Source organism: Castor canadensis, chromosome X (genome assembly GCF_047511655.1).
Source record: "Castor canadensis chromosome X, mCasCan1.hap1v2, whole genome shotgun sequence".
Taxonomy (NCBI): Eukaryota; Metazoa; Chordata; class Mammalia; order Rodentia; family Castoridae; genus Castor; species Castor canadensis.
Window position 1 is genome coordinate 98,654,077 of NC_133405.1, and position 25,679 is coordinate 98,679,755.

Consider the following 25,679-nt stretch of genomic DNA (forward strand, 5'->3'; position numbering starts at 1 on the left):
GGGGTCATCTTGGGAACAGAAGGTGGCAATGAAGAAAATTCCCAGAAACCTCAACCAAAGTAGTTCTCCTTTATGGGAGAAATAAAACTCCAAAACTGGCCTCCAGCTTCCCCCTCAGAACTGAACTCTTTCCCTCAGGAAGACCACGACCAAGTCAAAAACATCCCCACCTATTGGGATCAAGCCAATGAGACAGATGGGGAAATGGGGGCCTGGTAAGGATGCTCCTGATAATTCTCTTGTCTTCTCAGCCTAGGGCATGGCTGGGCTGCCTGTGAGGCCATTTATAAGCCAGGCACTCATTTCCTCATGGATTCTCCAGTGGAGAATCTCCAGTAGAGCCAGTCATGTTCTATTTTCAGTTAGATTTTTAAGGCAATGAATGGACAGAGGTTGATTTCATGAAGACCCTCTCCCGACAGTTACTCATTAGCCCTGCTAGCTGGAGATGCAGGGTTCTCAAAGTACTCAAAGTTAAAAGGCTTTCTCCAGGATTTGTAACAACTTTAGTTTTATTAAATATGCAACCCCACCATAACTACTAGTTGTCTCCCCTCTCCAATGTTATCCTTGTAATTCAGCCCCCCTCATGGGGCCACTGAATCGCCTCACTTTCTTTCTGGGTGGAGTATTGTTGTACCTTAAGCAGGCAGTGGGCAGGGGCAGATGCACAACTGATCATTCTAGTCCACTTAAATGTATTTACACTTAAATAAGCACCCGTGGGTGACTTGCAAAGGATATTCAGGGTGGGCCAGAGTGAGAAACCACCCTCATCCAAGGTACAGGTTTCAAGGAACTAAGAACTAAGGATGGTCTCTCTTGGGCTTCCGAAGGTAGAGAAGAGGGAGCATGTTCTGAGATTTAGTGTGGTTGAGGAATGTCCTCCCCAAACTTGATCTGGTGGACAACATTCTTCACATGCAGGATGTCCTGAGGAGGAAGCAAGAACAAGGCAGATGAGAGGAATGAAGATAACTGTACCTCAGCCAGGAGGAGGCATTCCCCACTCCAGCCCCCAGCCACTCCATCTCCTAGACTACTCCACAGCCCCACACCATGCTAAATACCCAATCACAGAAGGGATGTGTGCATAGACGGGGGGTGGTGAGTGTGCTAAAGGATCTGCCCACACTCACCTGGTGGTGGACATAGGCCTGACAGATGTAACACCAGGCAGACAGGTCCACACAGCTGAGGACCAGTGGGTGTCTAGAGGCTTCAAAGTGGCACACCATATGAGCACTGACGTAGCGACTACAGTAGATCTGAGATGGGGGAGTAAGCGTCAGTGGGGCTCAGCACCACCCTGAGGTTTACTGCTGGGCCAACCTCCACCCCATTCCCTTTCTCTGCTCCATACCTTATAGCAAGATAAACACAACCAGTTCTCCTCAAATGTTCCGCAGCGTTCACAAGGCTGAGCTGTGTCCAGGCCTTCTTCAGGTATGGGGCATACTGCCCCCAAATGGGGACACCAGGACAGTGGTGTCACAGCATAAAATATGTCCTAGGGTAGGTAGGTGAACCTGAGTAAGATGGGGACCCCATCTCTCCACTATACATAACATTCTTCTGCTTGGAGGCATGAACGGGTAAGAGAAAGAAGCCATAACCCAGTCTCTTCCTGAGCTTACCTCATCACTGTCACCAAGTTCCCCAAAGTCTTGCATCAGCACTGAGCAGTCAGTGTCCTGACCTCCAGCTGCCTCTCCTAGTAAGCCCTCTTCTCCTAGGGTCTGAGACTCTAGGGTCTCCTGAACACAGAAGGAAAACATATACCTGAGAAATCAAATTGTTTTTGTGTGTGGTACTGGGGTTTGAACTCTAGCCCTCATGCTTGTGAGGCAGGTGCTCTACCACTTGAGCCACACAGCCCTCTTTGCTTTAGTTATTTTTCAGATAGGATTTCTTGTTTTTGTGTGTGTGTGTTGGGGGGGGGGTTAGTAGCCTGGACCAAGATCCTCCTACTTAACGCTTCCTGCATAGTGTATGCCACCACACCCAGGGGGTCTTGCTAACTTTTTTGCCCAGTCTGGCCACTAACAGTCCCTCCCAATCTCCATCTCCCAAGTAGCTCGGATTACAGACATGTACCACTATGTCTATCGAGAAGCCTAATTCTTACCCTTCCTTCCCTCTCTCCAGGTGTGGAGGACCATACCTGAGTTTCATTGCCTAGTTCCAAAATCCTGTGACTCCCAATCAGCTGACAGGGGGATGACTGGGCTGTGGCTCCCCGCACAGGTGAGGCTGCTGGAGTCTGCTTGTCTGTGTTTGAGGCTAGAGGAGTTTGAATCACCTCACTTTCTCCTGCAGTCTCCTCTGAAGTGGTCTGGTCCAGCATGACTTCCCCTGTGGCTGCTTCTGAGTTGACCTGGTCCACTCTGGCTCCTCTCACAGACTCCACTGAAGTGGCCTCGTCCCCTGTAGCTCCTTCCACAGTCTCCTCTGTGGTGGCCTGCTCCACTGCAGCTTCTTCCACAGACTCCTCTGTGGTGGCCTGGTCCACTGTGGCTTCTCCCACAGACTCCTCTGTGGTGGCCTGACCCACTGTGGCTCCTCCCACAGACTCTTCTGAGGTGGTTTGGTCCACTGTGGCTCTTTCCACAGTCTCCTCTGAGGTGGTCTGGTCTAGTTTAGCTCCCCCAGTGGCTCTCTCTAAGCACTGGTCCTGAGTGAGTGTGGCTACATTAGCTGTCTTTGATTTAGTCTGTCCTGGAGTAGACTCTTTTGCAGGTAATGTTGAGGTAGCCTTCTTCATGCCTGCTCTCAGAATCTTCCCTTCTGGCATGGTCACCCCTTTAGCCAATTTAGGATTGGTTGGATGGGATGCCTTCTTGGTGACGGGCTTAGAAGCGGAAGATGTCTCCTTGTCTTCTACCTCTGAAACCATGGAGGGAGATCCTTGTGTGTGAGTGCTGTCCCTTTCCTTGCTTCTAATCCCTTCCCCCACTCCCTGAGTCCCTTTATTGTCCCCAATTTCTCCCATCCACTCACTCATGACCCGCAAACTGCGCCAGTATCTGCGATGAACTTGGATGGTCTCAGTGATTGAAGCCAAGGCCCCTGGTTGCGGAGGCCGCAGCAAGGGCAGTAGTGGTGGCGGGTCTCCAAGGAGGGAGTGGGTGCAGGCAGCCATGGACTCTGAGATAGATGTCAGGTTGTAGCCACCCTTGGGTAAGGAAAAGGGAAGAGAAAGGTATAGTGGGGGGTCATCAGGAATTTGGATGGTCAGAGGTCCTGCCACCCCAATTCTACCTCCTCCCTGCTTCAGGACCCTGAGTCTGGAGTGGAAGGTAGCATGAGGAACAAATGAGTGGAGCCCACATTTGTGAGATGGGCAGCACTTACTGCATGGTAAACTATTTGCAAGTGCACTGACGATCGCATTAGTAATAGCTGACATTTATTAAGCATTTGCTGTGTGTCACACCCTTTTTTAAGTATTTGATGTGCACTAACTCATTTAATCCTCACAACCACAGCTGCTCAATCTGTACATGAACCTGCCTTCACACCATACAGAAATCTGTCTTCACAAGGTCTAGGACTCCCTGGCCTCACATCACATAATACTCTGACCAGACCTGTAAAAGATGGGCACTGTGAACCCATACAGAAGGCTCTGGCCTGACCTAGTATAGAAACAACTGTTATTTTCTCTCCAAATAATCCCCTATCTTATACATTTTTAATATACCCTAATTACTACTCCTTTTATACATAGGGAAACCAAGGCTCAGAGTGGTTAGGTGACTTGTCTGAGTTACAGCCATTGAAGAGGCAGTGCTGGGGTTTGAACACGGGCTATCCACATTCTTAACCACCACTCTGGCCTGCCACAAGCAGTTCTAGGTCAGACTTTTTGCAAGCCAGTTAATTTCTCTGTGACTGACTTTCCTCATCTGTAAAATAGTGAAAATAACAGCACAGAAGTTGGCTGGGAGTGTTAAGTGAATGTCTGATCAATGCATAACAGTAAGAAGACACAGCATTTTATAGTGTTTACCATAAAGGCACTCTGCCATGGTTAGTCAGCCCCACCTTACAGATCAGGAAACCCTAGCACAGGAGCAAGGACACTAAGTCACTTATAAAAGGTCAGGGAATTTTATTTGTCTATGAACTTGTTAGAAGCAAGTTCAAGCCTTGGTTCAAGCCCCAACTCTGCCATTATTAAATGTGTGGCCTCAGGCTAGTCACTACCCCACTTTGTGCCTCTTCCCCTGATCTGTGTGTGTGTGTGTGTGTGGTACTGGGGCTTGAACTCAAGGCCTATACCTTGAGCCACTCTGCCAGCCCATTTTTGTGGTGGGTTTTTTTTCGAGACAGGGTCTTACAAACTATTTGCCTGGTTGGCTTCAAATCGTGATCCTCCTGATCTTTGCCTGAGTAGCTAGGATTACAGGCGTAAGCCACTGATGCCTGGCTCAGTTCCCCTGATCTTAAGAGAGGAAAAAGATCAGGTAAGCAAACCGTACTTCACAGGGCTGCTTTATCAAGTAAACAAAGTGCTAAGAAGAGTATTTTGCACATAGTAAAGGCTCAATTAAAGCTCTTTATATTATTGTTATTATCCTATTAATGCCCAGCAGGTGCCAACAATCCCAGGTGGCTCTGTATTCAAAGGGGATTTGAGGAACCTGCCCTGAGTAACACAGCTAACTCTTGCAAACTGCCCTTCCATTGTGGAAAGAGGGACCGAGAGAGTTACCTCTAGGATAAGGATAATGTGACCATTGGCAAGGCCCATCAGCAGGTGGGTGAGGTGGGCATAACCCTCAGGTGACACCTGGCAACCTCCTAGCGGGTCCCCTCGTGCAGCGTCAAAGCCAGCTGAGACCAGTACCAGTTCTGGGTTAAACTGAGGCAGGAAGAGAAGAGACACATGGGCATGAGGGGGAGGGTTTGGGTAGGCAGTAAGTGATGGGACAAGGTCAAATGAAGTGCAAGTCCAAGGAATGGAGTCTTGGGACCTGGAGACTGAGAGAGGCCAGACCAGAGACCTGAAAATAAAGAGTGGGAGACAGGGAAATACAAGAAACAAGAGACTTGGATACAGACTGCCAGAGACATGAACACACCAGGCACAGATTTAGAGATGTGGAGAGACTACAAATGGACAGAAGGGGACATGAGATAAGAGTTGTGAGACAGAGCTGAGTCACAGAGACTAAGATGTCAAGAGGTGGTGACATGAGAATTGGAGAGACAGTGACATGTCCTCTCTTATACACACATACCTAGGGTCAAACATGGGACACAAATGAACATGATATAGGTTTTTATACACACAGTACCATCACAGAATATGTGATAATGCAAGTGCCACACACAGAGAAGATGGTCACATACCCCTACACAATCAGATAGTCCCACACAGGCGGAACTGCACATCCACACTAGTCATGCACACACACACTCAGTTTCCAGAGGGGCAATAATCCCCAGCCAGCCCCGCACAATCACAAGCATATGCATGCTATCACCACAGTTACAATGATCATACACATTGTTATGCCCACAGGTCATGGTCACTTGCACATAGTCACACAAACACAAGGTGGTCCTGGCCATCAGTGTGTAACCAGATGCATGCAGATATAAAGGTACACAACACACCCATGTCCATGTTCACAGTGGTGTGCACATGTGTGCCCTCACTGAGTCACTTATGCACATGCAGTTGGCCCACCAACTCATTTCCAACCAGGCTAACCCCAAGCCAGAAAGACACATATACAAATAGCCAGGACAGATAGACACAGAGATAGTAGACCTACAAAGCCTCCCACATTCAGAGCATCTCACATAAGCTGTCACAAAAGATAGCAGCATGCAGTGACATACAATATCACACCTATCACACAAAGGGAGATTACCTGTGCAGTGTCACACATGTACCCAATCCCGTGCCTCCCTTGCACACACAGTTCTACAGAGACAGTGTCACTCTCACACCCAGTCAGGCACTCATGATGGCAGACACAGATCCAGCCAGGCCACAAAAGCCACCCCTACACATCCAAGAAACCCTTACACAGAAACACCACAGATGGTTATCACATGCATATCAGAGAGAAAACACTCACATGCAGCCACATGTGCATAGTCAGACAGACACACAAGATCATCAAAGCCACCTCTTCCCCAAAAGCCATTGCTATAGCCATCCATAGGCTGTCTCATATGATCCATCACCCGGCAGTCAGACACACATGCTGAGGAGGCAGGCCTGTGCCACCACCTTCACAGGTGTGTCATATACTAACCTGAGACTTACCTCATAGGCAATAGGAAGCACAAGACGATGCCAGGCAGCCAGGTAGTCAGCATCACCCACGCGGGGTCCATTCCAGGGTACATTGACAGTGAAGCCGGTGCCCTCTGCCCGGCCTATCTGGCTGCTGGCACCCTCATCCCCCATGGGGAAGAAGGTGCCACGGTCATATCGGTGCAGGGATACATATAGCACACTACCAAGGACAGAATGGGAAGGGAAGAGGGCCATGGCTGGTTAAGGATTCCCAGCACCTCTCTGTGGCATAGCTCAGCCCCCTCCCTGACCATACCCTTGCTCCTAGCCCCAGACCCTCACCTGGGGTCATCCTCAAATATGTGCTGAGTTCCATTGCCGTGATGGACGTCCCAATCCACAATCAGGATCCTGGGGAGGGGAGAGAGCCTTAAAAACCTGGGATACTTGCCTCCTGGGAGAGGGCTAGGGCTAGACGTCTGGGGTCGCAGAGGCATTTGTTGCTGGGTAGCAGGACCCTGGGTCTCTTAGGAAAGCACTGGTCATCAGTGTAAGGATGAAGGCCTGGCCCTGGGTTCCTTCACTATGGGCCTGAGCAAGTGCTCCTGGCTGGGCCTTAGGCCCTTCTAGGGAATGACTTGGGAACTGGGCTAGAGGCCTGGGTGGTTAAGTGTCATGTGCTGGACCCTGGATCTTTTGGAGTGAGCACTGGGGGTCTGGGCCTTGGTTCTGTTGGAATGACTGTGAGGGGTCAAGAATGCTTGGTTTGGACCCGGGATCCTGGTTTATAAGTGGGGTCTTAGCAGAGTAGGCACTGACAGGACCCTGCTTTACTGGGGAGGTGCTAGGTGAGTAGTCCCTTGCTTGTTTCTGGGGAAGTCCTGGGGGCTGTGCTATGGGCCTGCTGAGTAAGCACTGGGAAGGGGAGTGTCCAGGTCCCTGTAAGGATCAGGTTTGTGGGGAGGGATCTCCAGGGAGCCCTTACCTCAGGGCACGCCCACTGATGGTCTGAGCATGGCGAGCAGCCACAGCCACAGAGTTGAAAAAGCAGAAACCGCAAGCAGCAGCATGCTCAGCATGGTGTCCTGGGGGGCGCACCACTGCAATACCGTTCAAAACCTGGAGAGGAGCGAGGAGTAAGACTGGACCCCTAGCCCTCATACTGGCTCTCCCCTTTTTACTCTGTTCCCCGCCAATACACCAGCTGCTTGGGGAGGTACCCTCCCCCTCCCAGTGATCAGGAACCCTCCCATTGATCCTTTCCTTCAGTCCTGCTCAACTCTCTCAGTGTAAGTGGCAGGTGGCCTTCTCTCTCTATTCCGCCAGCACCTCCTCTTCCCAGCCCCATGCCACCCCAAAAGGACACACCTCTCCTGAGAGCACAGCTTCCACCAGGCGGCAGGCAGCGCCCGCAGCCAGCTGCGCACAGGTGAAGGTGCTGGGACAGAGGTAGATGGAGTCAAAGTTGGCACCTTCGCGGTGCAACTCCCGGGTCTTCATCTTCTCTGTGGCCCGGATACGCTCCACATACTCAGCACTGGAGGCACAGAAAAGCACACACTAGACAAGGAGGTGGTTCTGTCCCCTTCCTGGACTCCCGCTGAGACAAGAACTTGGGTCCCTTTGGGTCTGCAGCAGTTCCACCCACATTAGAGGGGAGCCCCAGGCTCCAAAGGCCCAAAGCCTGATCATAGTCTGCAGCCCGCCTACCCCTGGCACAGGGCCTGACCTGTGGCAGGTGAGCAGCTCGGCATCTGTGGCAGCCCGCACAGGCAGGATGAGGCAGTGAGCGGCAAGGCCCAGCTCCTCCAGGTGGCACATGATCCGCAAGATACGCTGAGGTGTCTCGGGGTGATGGCTATCAGTGCGGGGAGAAGCAGAGGTAGGGGCTTAGCGTCTGTAGGGAGCAGACCTCCACCACTTATCCCAGCCCACCAACTGCATACTTGTCCCATAGGTTGCAGTGACTCATCATTCTTTGGTCATAGACCAGACCAGTGCGATGCTGCAGCACTGGCCATGTCAAGACTGGTAGCGCAGAGGCTTCCCAGGGTCCTTCCTCGGTCTCCTCCACAGTGTCTTCCTCCTCGCCGTCCTCCTCTGGAGTGTCTACTGCAAGAGGAGGTCACTTATTATATATTCCCAATCTGGATTCCCCTTACTCTCTGGGAAAAATGTGACCCAAACAGAAAGGTGTGGGACGCCTGAAACCTAGGCCCAGTGAGAGAGAGTGTCCGGCCCTCCCCCACCAGTGCGGTCCAAGAGAGTAAGAGGGGTATCTGGAAGAGTGTTCCTCCAGAGCTCATTCCATGCGCAGCCCCCATCAAGCCCACCTCCCACCTCCTACCTGATCTCACAAGGATTCCCCAGAAGGGTTCTAGGGCTTCCAGAGTACAGGAGAGTGAAGTCTGGGCACTGAGGGAAGGGGAGGAAGAAATTCAATGAAATAGTTCCCAAGTGAACAGTAAGGGCCCCCCCTTTCTCCTCTACCCAGGCTCACCTTCGACAGGGCACACCAGGGGACTCCAGCATGGGGCAAGGGTCTCCCAAAAGGGTGTGGAGTGATGCACTGACACCTTTAGCAAGGGAGTGAAGGTTGTAGCCACCCTGGGGGAAGGAATTGTGAAGGGGGTGAGGAGAGGACCAGACGTTACCACATTACCAGGAAAGAATACTTAAAATCCTAGGGTACGTAGTATATGTCAAGCAAGAAGGAATTTAGAGGGTGCCTTCCCATAATTCACTGGACAATGACGTGAGGTGAATGATCATTTTGCTCATTTCATTGAGGAAAGTAGAGGCACAAAGAATTGTGACATGACCTATGCAAGATTGTCCAACTCGTAGGTGGAAATGTGGGGCCAGGAACTCCTGGTGTACTTGAAAGATCTGAGTTTTATTTGTTTGATTTTGCAATGCTGGAGATGAAACCCAGGGCCTCAAGTATGTTAGGCAAGTGCTTTGCTACTGAGCCGTGCTCCCAGCCCAAAAACTCTGTTTTTTTTGTTTTTTGTTTTGGTAGGACTGGGGTTTGAACTCAGGGCTTCACACTTGCAAAGCAGGCGCTCTACCACTTGAGCCATACCTTCAGCCCATTTTGCTGTAGTTATTTTGGAGATGGGGGTCTCATGAACATTTGCCAGGGCTGGCCTGGCAATCTCAGTCTCCCAAGTAGGTAAGATTACAGGCATGAGCCACTGGCACCCAGCAAAAGCTCTGTTCTTAAACCCTCTAGGATCTACGGGGTGAAATGAAGGTGAGTCACTCACCTCTAGAGACAGAATCAGCTTGCCTCCTGCCAAACCCATGAGTAGGTGGGTTAGCTGGGCAAACCCTGCTGGAGTGGCAGCCATCTCACCCTGAGAGGACATAGACAGTGAGCCTGGTTCAGTGCCAGCCCCTTTTGCCCATCTGCAACCCTAGGAAGCTTTCCTTACCTTGGGGTCCCCTTGGAGGGCATCAAATCCAGCAGCTACTAGGACCAGCTGAGGCTGGAACTAAGGAGGGAATAGACTATGTGAGATCACCTGCCTTCACGGGCCATCCTTCAATGTTGCCCCTCACCCCAATATTCCCTGGATCCCCAGGACCTCAAAGGCAACTGGCAGCAAGATATGCAGGAAAGCAGCAATGTAGTCGGCATCCCGCATCCCCACCTGCAAGTATAGAGGCATAATGGAGAATAGTCAGCCACCTTCCCTGAGCCAGCAGAAGGGTAGAGCTGGGCATCACTTTGGGTGGGCAGACACTGACCTGGTTCCAAGGCACATTGATGGTGTATCCTTGGCCTTGACCAAAACCTGTGGCAGACCAGTTAGAGGCCTTAAGGTGGGGCCAGAATCGACCCTGCTCATAGCGGTGGATAGAGAAATAGAGGACACTGGGGGCAGAGAAAAGAAAAAGTGAGAGATTGCCTACCATGTACAAGGCCCTGGGTTCAATCCCAAGCATAGAAAAAATACAGGTGAGGAAGCTGGAGAAGAGAGTCAAGCCTAAGATATTTCCAACCCATAAGTGCCTGTGTACTCAACCTCTCCTTTCTCCATTCAACCACTCTTTCATTCTCTCTTTAATTATTTCCTCACTGACTTTTTTTTTTGTGGCACTGGGGTTTGAACTCAAGGCCTTGTGTTTGCTAGGCAGGCACTCTACACTTGAACCACTCCTCCAGTCCTTCTCTGCCAATTCTTAATTTGTACATCCATTTTTTTCCATTAATTTACCCTTCTATCAGTCACCAATTTATTCATCTTCTCATTCATTAATTCTTTCATTTACTTATTCATTATCCCACTTATACATTTGGTCTCCCACCAGAACCCCTCCATCAGCAAATATCACTGCTTCCTTGGTGTCCACCCAATTTCAGACTCAGGGCTAAGATCCGAAGAGGTATTGGGTCTACCCCAGCTCCAGGGGGATCCTGACTCTGTGGGAGACCCTGATCTTATCTGCCTACTACCTCCCCTGTGGCCAAGGTAAGAGGAGCAGGATAAACCCTGTAACATTAGAGGCCCATGGGGGCCTTGGAAAAGAAAGCCAAGGCTGAAAAGAGCCTCAGGCCAGGCTGTGGAGCTTACAGAAGGAAGTGGAGAGACCCAGAGGCCAGGAATAATGAGGGGTGGGACTTCGTTCTGTGTGTGGAGCTGCAGTGTGTGTGGGGGGGTGTTGTCTTGGGTTACCAGGAGGTCAGTGAGGGCAGTCCCTTTTCCCCAGTGCCTTATAGGCCACCCCTATTACTTTTTTTTTTTTGCAGTATTTGGGTTTGAACTCAGGGCCTACACCTTGAGCCACTCTGCCAGCCCTTTATTTGTGATGGGTTTGTTTTGAGATAGAGTCTCAGGAACTGTTTGCTGGGGCTGGCTTTGAACCGAGATCCTCCTGATCTCTGTCTCCTGAGTAGCTAGGATTACAGGCATGAGCCACCAGCACCCGGCTTACTACTTCTGCTTTATAGGTGAGAAAATCAGTAGTCACAGGGCTGAGAGGGACCAACATGCAAAATAGATACTGGAAAGACAATGTACAGGTTCCAGTTGAAAAGCCATGTACAGGTTCCTACTGAAAGCACAACAAGGCGTGGGGGAAGAGGCTTAATTCTGACTGGGGAAAAAAATAAAGACTCTATCATCTATCTGACCACCCTGTCTCCATCTATCTGTTCATCCACTCTCTACCTGGACCCAGGAAGGATATAAGGGAGCACTTCCCCCTTTTTAGGGAAGTGCAAGTAATAGTGGTAAGCTAGCAGGGTGGTTCACTGCTGTAATCCTAGCTACTTGGAAGGTGAGATCAGGAAGATCGCGGTTCATGGCCAGCCCTGGCAAATAGTTCATGAGACCCTACCTCCAAAATAACCAGAGCAAAATGGACTGGAGGTGTGGCTCAAGCGGTAGAGCGCCTGCTTTGCAAGTACAAACCCTAGTCCCACCAAAAAAAAAAAATAGTGGTAAGCCATGAATCTAGATAAACTTAAGAGTGACATCTTCATAAATGTTGGTAGTATAGCTTAGAAATTTAATACAATGAATATAAAAAGATTCTCAAAATTGAGGAAAAATATCTTGGAATCAGGGAATGAAACCCCCACAAAAGTTCCAGTCTTGAGTGGGTGGAGGGTGATTCTTTGATTTCTGACACTGACAAATATTCCATCTAAACATTTAATAAGGTAATGATTAGAGGAAAAGAAATACACAGAGGGATAAAAAAATTATCCTCAGGTGAAGAAAGGAATAAGTAAAGATTTGAAGAAAGCCAATGCCACAAGACAGCTACCAGAACCAACAAATGGGAAAACTAGTGCCTGAGGAAACTAGGTTTATAAAAGAAACAGAAGAGGATTTTGGTTTTACTTTTTGTGGCTCTGGGAATTGAATCCAGGGCCTTGTACATGGTAGATAAGCATTGCACCACTGAGCTACACACCCAGCCTAGAAGGGGAATATAAAATAAGTTCAACCGACTTCAAGTGGAATGGTGGGTTGATGGCACAGATTTAATTCCTTAGCCTCCTGTCATCCCAGTCAAAAGACAGTAACAGTGCTGGGCATGGCGACAACCACTATAATCCCAACACCTGGGAGGCAGAGACAAGAGGATGGAGAGGAGTTCAAGGCCAGCCTGAGCTATATAGTGAGATCCCGTCTCAACAACAACAAAAATTACAGGTAAAATACCAATGCAAAACCTCACAGAAGCTGGGTGCCAGTGGCTCACATCTGTAATCCTAGCTACTCAGAAGGCAGAGGTCAGGAGGTTTGCAGTTTGAAGCCAGCCAGGGCAATAGTTCACAAGACCCTATCTAAACAAAATCCATCACTAAAAAGGGGCTGGTGGAGTGGCTCAAGGTGTAGGCCCTGAGTTCAAGCCCCAGTACCACAAACAAACAAAAACAACAACAACAACAACTCACTGAACAATGAACAGACACTTAAAAGATGAAGGACAAGAATGATGTAAAACAGGTCATGTTCAAACCCCAGTATTGCCAATAAATAAATAAATAAATAAATAAAATTTAAAAAAGTAGAGGGGAAGAGGATAATGGAGGAGATGAACCAAACCTGGTACATCATATGCATATATGGAAATGTCACAACAAAACTCTCTGTATAATCATCATACACTAATAAAAATGTTAAAAAAAACTAGTTTCAAAAACAAATAAAAAAAGACAATAAATATCTATTGGTGCTGAGAATGGAAGTGTACGAAGCACATACACATTCTACCACTGAGCTATACTCAGAGCCAGTAAAGGAATTTTAAACAAGTATCAATCCAGAAAGACACAATAGGAGAAAGGATGACAGATAGCAAGAGACTCCAACAAATCTGTGGAAAGTAGACTGGCCCCAAGCAGCCCTTTCCCATGCTGAGCAGGTAGGGATGGGACTCAAGATGACATGAGGATTCCCTTCTGGAGAAGTCAAACATAGATCCACAAAATCAATTCTGACTAGCTTATGCACTGAATGACCAGTTCACCAAATTTACTATTTCTGTGCTTTTTTTTTTTTTTTTTTTTGCAGCACTGGGGTTTGAACTCAGGGCTTCATGCTTGCAACACAGGCGTTCTACCACTTGAGTCACACCTCCAGCCCCAAACTATTCTTTTTTTTTTAACTTTTTTTGTGGTACTAGAGCTTGAACTCAGGACCTCTACTTTGAGCCACTCCACCAGCCCTTTTTTGTGAAAGGTTTTTTTTTTTTTTTTTTGTGGTACTGAGGATTGAACTCAGGGCCTCATGCATGCGAGGCAAACACTAAACCACTGAACTATATCCCCAGCCCTTTGTGAAAGGTTTTTTGAGACAGGGTCTCTCGAACTATTTGCCCAGGCTGGCTTTGAACCGTGATCCTCCTGATCTCTGCCTCCTGAGTAGCTAGGATTACAGGCGTGAGCCACCGGAGCCCGGCTTTACTTGTTTCTTATAAACTACTTGGCTTTAGTTTAACTATCTTTATTGTCTTCACAATAACCTCTTAAGGACTGCCGATATGTTTCCCTGCCACTGGAGTTAAGAGACTGAGAGATCTGAGATGAAAAGAATTGTGACATTGAAGGGATGGATAGATTTTTTTCATTTATACATTTTTTTTTTGGTGGGACTGGGTTTTGAACTCAAACCATTCATGCAAAGCAGGCACTTTACCACTTAAGCCACACCTCCAGTCCATTTTGCTCTGGTTATTTTGGAGATGGGGTCTTGAAAACTATTTGCCTGGGCTGGCCTCAAACTGTGATCCTCCTGATCTCAGCCTCCCAAGTAGCTAGGATTACAGACATGAGCCAGCAATGTCCAGCTCAATTATATATTCTTATTCATAAGGAATTGTATTGAATATATTCACAATTCTTCATATATATGAACATAGTCAATAATATATCCACAAAAGTAATATCTATAGCCTCTAATACATCTATTTTTTTCATTGTTTGAATTGAGGATTGAACTCACTGAACTACATCCCTAGTCCCTTCTGATGAATTTGTTAAAACATAAAAAAATGCTTAAGCCAGGTGTGGTAGCACACACCTATAAGTTGAGCACTTAGGAGGCTGAGGCAGGAGGATTACAAGTTTAAGACTAGCATAGGCTACATAGTGAGACCCTGTCTCAAAATAAAAAGAATGTCTAAGTACATAATTCAGCAGAAGGGCTTGCAGATAATGTTGAGGCAACCTATTAGGACATATGGCAAAAGGAAAAATAGACAGAAAACATGAGACAAAAAATAAGCCACAAAAACAAAACAACAACAAAAAAATAAGCCACATAAGATCAACGTAGGAGGTCTAATATCTGAATACTAGAAAGAGTCCTAGAACAGAGAAAACAGTAGAAGAAATTATTAAAGATCTAATAGCTCCAGGTGTGGTGGTGAGCACCTGTAATCTCAGCTACCCCAGAAGTGAAGGTTCCCATAGAGCATAGTGATACATGCCTGTCAGCTACCATGGGAGGCAGGCAGAGGTAGGAGGAGCACCTTAGGCCAGCACCTGTCAAAAGCTCAAGACCCTATCTGAAAAATAATTAAAGCTGGAAAGCCCTGAGTTCAAACTCCAGTCCCACCAAAAAGTAAGTAAGTAAATAAATAAAAATAACTAAAGCAAGAGGGGCTAGGCTATGACTCAAGTGGTAGAGCATTTGTTAGGAAAGCCCGGAGTTCAAGCTCCAATACCACAGAAATAACAACAAAAAATATAATAGAAGAAAACTTCCAAGGACTGAAGAAAGGCTTAAGTCTTCATGGTTCAGGGTGAAAGTTCAGAACAAAGGGGATAGAGAGAAGAACTGAATACCTTGCAGAAAACAAAACAGATTACTCAGAAAGAAATGAAAAGACACCTGTTAGGATCTGGGCGCCTGTAATCCTAGCTACTCAGGAGGCAGAGATCAGGAGGATCATGGTTGAACCCAGCCCTGGGCAAATAGTTTGAGAGACCCTATCTCGAAAATACCCAATACAAAAAAGGGCTAGCGGAATAGCTCAAGTGGTAGAGTGCCTGCCTAGCAAGCTCAAGGCCCTGAGTTCAAACCCCAGTATCACCAAAAAGAAAAAAAAAAAGACACTCAGCAACACTGAATGATGGAAAATAATACATCAATGTCTAGAAAACAACCTAGATTGGACAAAGGGTCATGGGAATTCAAGATCTCTGGAAGAAAACGTGGATCCTATGTACTCATTTGGATAGAAGGCTAGATAAAACAACTATTACTTAGTAATGTCCCCTACTGATAAGGACTTGCTCAATCACTTTCTGTGGGAAGGGTAAACTAGTACCCTTCTGGGGTGGAAAGTCTGGCAGTATATACCAAACCTTAAAGCATACTGACCCATCAGACCCAGAAATCCATTATTAGAAATTCATCCTATAGATATAATTGAAGAAATGTAAAATTATATATTTATAAGATTATCGTAGTCGAATTGTAAGTATCATAAGTATCCTAGGATTAAATGACTAGAGGTACAACCATACAATGGAATACTCTACAGCCCTTATGAAGAATGAGATGCGCCAGGCACTGGTGGCTCACACGTAATCCTAGCTACTTGGGAGACAGAGATCAGGAAGACTGCAGGTCAAAGCCAGACCCTATCTTGAAAAAATGCATCACTAAAAAAAGAGCTGGTGGGTGGAGTGGCTCAAGTGGTAGAGCACCTGCCTAGCAAGTGTGAGGCCCTGAGTTCAAACCCCAGTGCCACCAAAAGAAAAAACGAGCTGCTTTTAGCAATACTAACATGTAGAAGTGTTCCCAATATGCTGTTACGTGAAAACGGCAAGTGGCCAAAGAACATGTGGAACAATATATACAGCCCTGAAGTACCAAGGTGAAACCCCCTTGGACTATCAACATACACTTAATCAAAAAACAAATAAAGGGCAGGAGGGAAAAATAAATCTTTTCTGGGGGTGGGTACCAGAAAAGGTTGGAGGAAGGGCATAAGGAAAGGGGAATGAGAGTAAATATGGTGGATGTATTTTGTATCCATATATGAAAAAAAGAATGAAACCCATTGAAATTCTAAGCGGGGTGTGGAGTGGGAGGGGGGAACAGGGAGAATGATGGAGGGGTAAATCTAAGATATATTGTAAGCACATATGTAAACATCATAATGTATCCCCCATACAACTATGATATGCTAATAAAATCATTTAAAAATTCCTTAAAAAAAGAACATGTGGAGGATTATCCCATTAGGTAGTATGTTATTAAAAATAATGATAATAATGAATAATTATACATCTATAAAATATTTGTAAAGATAAGACCTAAACTGTCAATTTATTTTTGAGGTGATGGGAATTCTAAGAGACTCCCCTTTACACATTTCTGTCCTGTTTATTATTCTTAGTGCTGGAAATGAAACCCAGGGCCTCACATGTGCTAAGCACATGCTCTACCACTGAGCTACATCCTTACCCTATTAAATTTTTAAACAAATACTTTGCAGTACTGTCATAATCAGAAAAAAATAAAGTAATAATTTGAGGTCCACTCCAGCTCAAGGGTAAATTGGTGAAAAAGATTTCCAAATATTTGTGGGTCAAATGCCATCTCTTTTACTTACCCTGTCAGGTTCAGGCCCCCCCATGTATAAAATAGTAGCCTAACAGTCCCACCTCGGAGTGAAAGTTGGAGACAGTAGACATACAGGAAGCAGCACAGATTCTGGTCCCAGGAAGGCCCAGTGTATGTGAATGCCTTTCTCTCCTTCCCAGCTCCTGTGTCTGGGTCTGGAAGGGTGGTGTTAGGGGTGATTGGGAGTTTAGCACCTAGGGTGGAACTTAGGATGTACCTGGGGTCCTGGTCGAAGGTGAACTGTGTTCCTTGACCGTGGTGTACATCCCAATCCACAATAAGGACTCTGAGCAGGAGAAAAAGAGGGTTTTCTGGAGGAAGAGCCCAGACCAGGCTATCCCACACCACGCCACCCCATCACATCCACTCTCTGGCACTAACCTCTGAATGCGGTGTTTCTTTTGAGCATAGCGGGCAGCCACAGCCACATGGTTGAACATGCAATACCCATCCATAAGACTGTGCTGGGCATGGTGTCCAGGAGGCCTGTGCAGGATAGGGAAGGCCGAAGATTTGGGGGTCCTCCTCCTCTACAGAGATGACTCTCCCCTGCTCCCTAATTCTAGACCACCAATTTCTCCAGTGCTGATGTCACAAATCTTCCAGGACCTGAGTAACTGGGGCCCTTGAACCCTCACCACCCCCAATCTATCTCTCCTTCTCTAAATTATTCATGCACTCGCTGGGCATGGTGGTGCACACCAGAAATCCCAGCATTCGGGACGCTGAGGCAGGATTGAGAGTTCTAGGCCAGTCTGTGCTACACAGTGAGACCCTGTCTCAAAAAAAAAAAAAAAAGAAACAAGCAAACAAACAAACAAAAAGGTTAAGCCATGCATACATTCTCATACCCAGTCATTCAGCTGCAGGGACTTAGCCCACAACCTATATAACAAAAAAGTGAAATAACATGTTTATAAATGTACCACCATATTTGCTGTGGCATTTGTTTGAAGCAGCAAATGATTGGGGAGAACCAAAAAGCCCATCAGTAAGGGAGTGGTTAACTTAAAGTGCATTTGTACAATGGCAGCTACTGAGGTCTAACCTACACACTGTTAGAGAAAGCTTTCTAAGGCAAATACATGAAAAATGCATGTTCTAGAAGGGAGTATGTCACATGCTTACTACCATTGGTGATTTTAAAAGTTGGAGGCTGGGGGTGTAGCTCAGTGGTAGAGCATTTGCCTAGCATGTGTAAGACCCTGAGTTCCATCTCTAGAACGGCAAGAAAAAAAAGAGGTGGGGGAAGGAGGACAAAGGCCCTATCTTCTGCATTTCATTAAGTCTAGGAAGCCAGCTGTGACAAGATGTTCCATGATTTTACATGCCAACCACAACACAGAATATGTTACTGATTAAATTCTGAGATGTCACTGTGTTTAAATGTATTTCAATTTCAAGATGTTCCAGATATGGAAAAATGTACACCTCAGAATCAATGAAATATGATTGTTGTTCCTTGAATAACTCTATCCATGAGAAAACATAGGAGTTGCTGGATACAATGACTATCTCCTGGGAGAGGAAGCAAATATCTGGGCAATAAGGGTAGGAGAGACTTTTTATTGTATATTCTTTTTTGTGCCTTTTGACTCTTGAACCATATGCAGATAGTACACTTGGGGGAAAGCCTTTTTTTTAAATGTAAGAAGTCAAAATGCTGTAGTGTCCTACCTGATGATAGCCATGCCATTTCGAATCTCAGCTCCCAGGACGGCATCTACCAGCCTGAGAACAGAGCCTGAGGCCAGGCAGGCACAGGAGTATGAGTTCTGGAGACAATAGGGAACCAAAGAGGGAGTGAGAGAAAGAACTGTCCTATCCACTCAACTTCTTCCCCCAGTGTGGGTGGGCATGGGAATGGGGAATCCCAGAATTGCTACCATTCCCTGACCCCATGGTTCTCATCCATACCGGATGCAGATAAACTGAATCATAGGTGCTTGCCAGTACGCGGAGTTCTCCCTCATTCATGTACTGGGTCATCTCCATCAGATCAATGTACTCTAGGCTGGGGTTACAAATAGGGAATGAGATTCAGGGACTGGTCCCCTGAGCCCTCCTTGAACCAGCCCTCTGGTCAACCTGGGGAAATGGCATATAGGACACAGTCCTTGCTTCTTCCCTAGCTCACCTCATCACCTCCAGTAATATCCTTTGTTCCCTGTTCTAGCCTCCCCAAATCCTACTTCCAGGCCTTTGATCAGACTGTCCCAGCTCCTTCCTTCCCTCAGCCCTTCTCTTCATTGCACTCACTACTTTTCTCCTCACAGAGCTTAGCTCAGATACCCCTCTTCCAAGCTAGCTTTTCGTGAGCCATACTGCACCAGGTCTCTTACTCTGGGTTCTTCCAGCCCCCTGGGGACCCCCTGATCACGCTGCCCACACATTCACCACCTGTTTATACAACCAGATTATAATAACAATAGTTCATCATGACCTGATGATATGTCAGGTCCCCTTCAAAGCACCTGACATACATACATTAAGCCCTCCTGAGGAACTTATGTTTCCTAGCAATGACACAGACTCAGAGAGGCTCAGTGACTTGTCCAAGGCTGGCCACAGAGTTCATGACATTCCTTCCCAAAGCATTCAATCTGCCCTGGTTGGTCTAGAGCAGCCTCCTCCCTGTCCTACCAGGCTCCCAAGCCATCACCTGTGAACCAACATCAGCTCCTCCTTTTCTGCGAACCGGGCCTGAGGAGAAATGAGGAATAAAGAGCTGAAGTAGGCTGTGCCAAGGTCCTGGCAGCTCTCTGCCCTCCACCCAGTATTGGTTGGAGCACTCACCTGAAAGCACACACAGCGATCGAGAAGACTCTCCTGGATCAGCTGCTCCTTGATGGCATGGAGTCGCTCAGGGCTTTCAGGGAAGCTGGGGAGTCATAAACACAGACATGGGGACATGTCTGAGCACTGCATCTGCTCTTGCCACATTTCCCCATCCACCCTTCTATAGCTGTGGCATGATCCTTATCCCGTCACTTCTGGAGTCAGACACTCTCCTCCTCACCACTACTGCTGCCACCAGAACCTCTAGCCTGGGCTGTCACATCATCTCCTCCTAGGCCTCCCCGCTTTTGCTCTCACTCCCCCAACAGTCCTTTCTGCATACAGCAACCAGATAGAAGTTAAAATCCTAATCAGATCACATCACTCCACTATTTGAATTATTTTCATGGCTCTCATCCTATTCCTAGGAAAAGTCAAAGTCTTCCCCATTCATGCCCAGAAGGCCCTAAACAATGTGCCCCCATCATCATTCTGACCCCACCTCCTACCACTTGCCCCCTTATTCTCTGCTTCATCTGCACTGGTCTCTCTGGTCCTCAACTGCACCACATACCCTTCAACCAGCCCCCAGGACTTCATTCTAGCTGTCTTCCCTGGTCTAGAACACTCTTCTCCCAGATAGCTCCATGGCTCACTCCCTTACCTCCTTCAGATCCCTGCTCAAAAGTCAGTGATACTTTCCCTGACTATTGTATTAAAAATACAGAACTTTTTTTTACTCTGCCTTAGTTCTTCCCCACAGCACTCCTGACTTTAACACACTATATTGTTTACTTCTTATTTATTTGTCTTCCTTTTCTCCTGAAAGCAAGAGTTTAGTTTGTTTTGTTTACTGTTGTACCCCTAGCTCCTTGACAGAGGGTAAATATGAGCCCCACAAATGAGTCTTTTGCAATCATTGGCCGTCTTGGGTTGGGATCGGAGAGGCGGTTACTAAATCAGTAACCACATGAGAATAATGATTAACAAACAATGGCAGGGACGAGGAAAATCGCTAAGATCAGGTGGCGGGGGAGTAACAGCCAGGCTAACTGGCTCTGAGAGAGTCTCTCTGAGTCTTATCGAGATGTGAACATTGGAAAAGGGACCAGCCAAGGGTGAAGACCCAAAGCGAGAGGCTACCTGACATACTGGAAGAACAGCGAGGGGACCAGTATGGGTGAAGTGAAGTGAATGAGGGGGGAGGATTGACTGATGAGGTCACAAAGGTGATGTGCAGCCAGATCACGTGGAACCTTAGAGGCCAGAATGTAGAATTCAGACTTTACCTTGAAAGCAATGGCCTGCCCTTGAAGTATTTTAAGAAAGGGAATGTCATGTCATACAGATTTTTTAGACTGCTGTGTGGAGGCTGGAAGCAGGGACCAATGAGGAGAAGTCAGATACTGAATATATTTCAAACATAGAGCCAAAAGAATTGGCTGATTCTTTTGAAAAGTAGAGTGGATGAGAAATGTAATCCTTCTGTTTCAGCACAAATGTCCTTTCCTCAAAGCAGGCTCTGGGAACTTGGACAGATACTACCTCTATTAAGCACTCCTAAATACCCTGGTCTTATTCCATCTTCATTAAACACTCTATACTGCTGTTGGCTACTGATCTCCCCTCCTACTCAGCAATCAGCTCCAGGAGAAGGGACCTTTCTGTTTTGTTCAACACATTTATATCACCAACTCCTGGCACACAATAGGCACTCAATAAATGTTTGTTGACTGAGAACCTTTCAAGAATGGGCCCCATCCTCCCTAAATCACCAGCTTCCAGTCTCCAGGCTGGTGTAAGAAAAGGATTCATTCTTGGGCTGGTGGAGTGGCTCAAGTGGTAGATCACCTGCCTAGCAAGCATGAAGCCCTGAGTTCAAAACCACCCACAAACAAAAGGATTCATTCTAGCTGGGTATCCCCCAATGTATTTTCTTAGTTTGGGGACAGCCTGAAGGACCCAACCTCACCTGTCATCCCAGAGACAGTAGAATTCATTTAGCTGCTCATCAAACACAAGGCCAGTGCCCGTCACTATCTTGACCTCAGGGTTCAGATCCTGCAGGGAAAAAAAAGAGACACAGATCCATTCGGGGCCTGAATCAGAGGTAACATCTCCCACTGTTCAGGGTGGGGAAGGTTGGATTTTGATTGTTACAGGAGGCCATATAGAGGCCAGGCCTCTCTCACCAGCCCTTGCAGCCCCACGATTAGGTCTTCTTCGACTTTTTGGCTCAGCTTCTTCATCTTGCCTTTCTTCTTTATTTCTGCTAGATTGGGAGTGGAGCGGGGTGCAGCACCCTTCTTAACACTTCGTTTCTGCCAATCAGAGAGAAGGATCAGAGTACAGGACACGGCTGGCTTGCTTTCCCTCCCCAGCAGGGCAGGTCTGGGGCCTCACCGAGGTAATGCTCAAGTCGTGAGAGGGCGACTGGGGGTTGTGTCTACTCTTACGATGTCTGGTAGTGGTGGAATCCTGGCCGGTGGAGGTCATGGCTGGGGAGGCTGCAGCTCTGCCGCGGCTCTGGCGGGGGTGCAGTTGGCTGTGAGGTGGCTGAAGTGCCCTGAGGACCCCACATCCCCGTCCCTTTCCGGGCCCCGCCCCCTAAACTAGACTCCATCCTTTACGGTCTCAACCCCAGTGCCTCTAAACCCCGCCCCTCAAGGCCATCTCCGGCCACTGAGGTGTCCATTCCACCTGGTCCCGCCGGTTCCGCCTCTTTTACAGGATTCTTTTCCCCGCGGTCTTGCCCTTTCAGTAAGCAATTAACCCCAGGCTCAATCCAGATCGTCTAGGGACTGTCCTTTCCAGCCAATCACCGCCCCTTTCTCTCTACTAAGCTTCATTCCCACACCCTTTAATTTCTCTAAACCTCGCCCAGACCGCATCCTTTCACAAACCTGCCCTTTCGGGCCTATCTCCCAGGATAATCACCCACCCTTTCACTCAATCAGACCCAGCGCCGGCCTCGACTCCACCCTTAACGATTCACTCAACTCCACCCCTTATCGGGCCGGACCGGTACCTTCCACTCCCTCAGACCCCGCTCCTAGCCTTTCAACAAGCCCAGTTCCTCAGGGGACTGCCCCTTTCCTTTCCTCAGACCCCACCCCTTGCCCAGATCAGATCCATAACGTTTCACCAAGCCCCCTCAGCCAGTCCCGGGCCGTCTCTCGTCATTCTCCGCCCAGTTCCCGCCCAGCCGTTGACGCTAACCAATCATTCAGTCATCACTTACTGAGCGCAGCCCTTTTCTCAAACTCCGCCCTTGGTTCGCACCGCCAAATTCCCGGCGACCTGTGGGGCCTCGGGCACCGGATGCCCTCTTTTCCATTGGGTCGAGTGTTCCTATGGCCCGCCCAGGACCAGCCCACAGACCGGATCGTGTCGACCGGCCGCGCGTCGGAGAGCGAAGCGAGTCGTACTGCGCCTGCGCAAAGCGTGCGTCACTGCCTGGAGACTGAGCTTGGGTTCACGCTCTCCCCTCCCCCTCCCTCCGTCACTATCGAGTCACTTTAGGAGCCCTAGAGATGTCAACCAGCTGTGCCGTGCGGTGATTCGAGAACAAGCAAGGAAGCTAGAACGTCAAGAAGGGGCGTCTTCTCTTCTTGGAGTTTACTGAGCGGCGCGTGGCGATGGCGTAGCGTGGGCGGGCTAGTGGCTGGGCTGGGTGAGGTTGACGCAGTACTATGGTTGGTGGCAGTCAAAATGGCAGTGGTCATGATGATAAATTTTGAGAATATTCTGAGTTACTATTCACTGGAGAGAGATACACGAGAACCACTCACGGAATGTTAGCTGTTAACACTCGAGTGGCGTGGAAGGAGTCTTAGTGGGGGCCAGTAATGATTACTGTTAGCAAGTATTGTTAAGTGACAGACATTGTTGAAAGCCACAGTTTTGTGTAGTTCCCATTATTAAAGCTGCTTTGCAGATAAGGAAACTGAGGTTACAGGACTTAGCCATGTGACCGTGGGCAAGTTACAGAACAGCTCTGTGCTCGGTTTCCTCATATGAGAAAGTTGTGATAATAGTACCCGGGGCTAGAATGGACCTGGAGGGGAGGTTCTCGTGGGTGGCGGCAGTTCCCCTACCTGCCACCTCCACCGGGTAACCTGTTTCTACGCTGTAGTAGGAAGCGAAGCATGTGCGTGCAGCTGGCGGGTGGGAGGACAAGGGGAATTGGCCCCATGGCCCCCTTCCTGCGACTCCCACCCTGTGTCTAAATGTCAGCCGCACAGGAGGCCGGTTTGCCGTCCTAATCTCCCTCTCTCATTCTCCACCATTTCCTACCCAGCTGAAGGCTGGGGCCACAGAGATAAGCGGTCTGGGGTTCTGCATCACTGACTAACAGATTGACAGCCCCACCGCCCAGTAGCCAGGCTCTCTGACCCTCTTGAAATCGCCAGTTGCAGCCTCCTCTTCCCTTGCACACTTTTCCTACCTAAAGACCTTTAGATCTACACACACCAAAGAAAACATACATGATGATACACACTGAGAAACATTTTGGGGTTTCAATACTTGCAACATAATACACTAAGGAGTCATGTATGGGTCAAGGGTCATTTTTCTGTACAGTCAGAAGAGAGGTTCCTCTAGAGCAGGGGTCAGCAAACCTTATAAAGGGCCAGTTTTGCAGGCCACATATATTCCCTGTGGAATATTCTTTTTCTTTCTTTTTTCCAAGATGGAGTCTCACTGCATTGCCCAAGCTGGCCTTGAACTTCTGGGCTTCAAGTGATCCTCCTGCCTCAGCCTTCCAAGTAACTGGGACAACAGGTGTGCACTACTGTGTCCAGTCATTCTTTTGTTTTTTGGTTTTGGGTTTTTTTTTTTTTGTCATACTGGGGTCTGAACTCAGGGCCTTACCCTACCAAGCACTCCACCAACCCTTTAAAAATGTCAAAACAGCCAGGCACCAGTGGCTTATTCCTGTAATCCTAGCTACTCAGGAGGCAGAGATGGGGAGGATCCCGGATGGAAGCCAGCCTGGGCATGTAGTTCATGAGATCTTATCTCGAAAAAACCCATCTCAAAAAAGGACTGGTGAAGGGCTCAACGTGTAGGCCCTGAATCAAACCCCAGTACCACACACACACACAAAAATGTCAATACAGCCAACAGTTTGGCTTCAGGGCCTTAGTTTGCTGACCTCTGCTGCAGATGTCAGTCCTTGGTTTCCTTTATCTGGCTGATGTTTTACAGAATGAGGGCAAGGATTCCATTTTTGAGAGGCATTCCTTTTGTGGAAGTGTGAGGACAGGGACTCATGAACAGAGTCAGGTCTCTTCTGCTATTGCTTTACTGGTTCAAGCCAATGTTCATGGAGAGAGTGAGGACAAGACATCTTAACATACTTAGTGACTCAAGCAGGGATTTCTATATAGGACAAATTCATAGTTTCTAGACAGTTCTAGGCCATGGGTTCCTGTGAAAGTTCTGAAAGGGGCTTCTTTCTTTCTTTCTTTCTTTCTTTTGGCAGCACTGGGGTTTGAACTTAGGGCCTCACGCTTGCTAGGCAGTCAGTCTTACCGCTTGAGCTACTCCACCAGCCTTTTTTTGTAATTTTTCAAGATAGGGTCTCCAGACCTATTTGACCGGGGCTGGCTGTGAACCATGATCCTCCTGATCTCTGCCTCCTGAGTAGCTAGGATTACAGGCATGGATCACTGACACACAGCAGGATGGGGTTTCTTAGACTGTGTTATGATATGTCACTATAAAGAGTTCAGGTGGTCTATTACTAGATTACTCCAGGTGTTTCAGTAAGGTTCAGAGGTTGTGTTCACAGAAACATGAATATCAGTATTCATGTCCAGATTTAGATCAAGAAATTCTTATTAATTTTAGCTGGTAGAGTGACTCAAGTGATAGAACACCTGCCTAGCAAGTGTGAGGCCCAGAGTTTAATACCCAGTACCATAAAAAAAAAAAATAAAACTGAAAAAGGCCAGGCACCAGTAGCTCACGCCTGTAATCCTAGTGGGAGGCACATATCAGGAGAATTGCAGATTGAAGCCAGACAGGCAAATAGTTCT

The 25,679-nt window shown here is 47.7% G+C and overlaps 1 protein-coding gene across 7 annotated transcripts; it reads right to left on the bottom strand.

Moving 5' to 3' along the window:
- Positions 1-494: 494 nt before the first annotated feature.
- On the bottom strand, positions 495-23,022 carry Hdac6 (histone deacetylase 6). 7 transcript variants are annotated; one of them, XM_020172586.2, is made up of 29 exons: positions 22,877-23,022; positions 22,039-22,161; positions 21,828-21,956; positions 21,608-21,696; positions 19,654-19,738; positions 19,520-19,560; positions 18,775-18,871; positions 18,535-18,632; positions 17,239-17,343; positions 17,075-17,143; positions 10,013-10,139; positions 9,850-9,915; positions 9,697-9,756; positions 9,529-9,618; positions 8,760-8,866; positions 8,607-8,674; positions 8,206-8,368; positions 7,989-8,117; positions 7,628-7,796; positions 7,245-7,378; positions 6,602-6,670; positions 6,287-6,479; positions 4,718-4,867; positions 3,001-3,175; positions 2,165-2,886; positions 1,638-1,757; positions 1,364-1,510; positions 1,140-1,268; positions 495-933 (listed from the first exon to the last, which is right to left on the bottom strand). In XM_020172586.2, exons 1-29 carry the CDS (start codon positions 22,970-22,972, stop codon positions 865-867), a joined length of 3,819 nt encoding a protein of 1,272 aa, XP_020028175.1. In that variant the 5' UTR covers positions 22,973-23,022; the 3' UTR covers positions 495-864. The 7 variants fall into 7 exon arrangements, with proteins under 7 accessions (XP_020028175.1, XP_020028174.1, XP_073919227.1 ...); XM_020172585.2 differs by having other exon boundaries at positions 8,206-8,371; positions 22,877-23,021; XM_074063126.1 differs by lacking the exon at positions 22,877-23,022 and adding an exon at positions 22,749-22,813 and having other exon boundaries at positions 8,206-8,371.
- Positions 23,023-25,679: the final 2,657 nt, after the last annotated feature.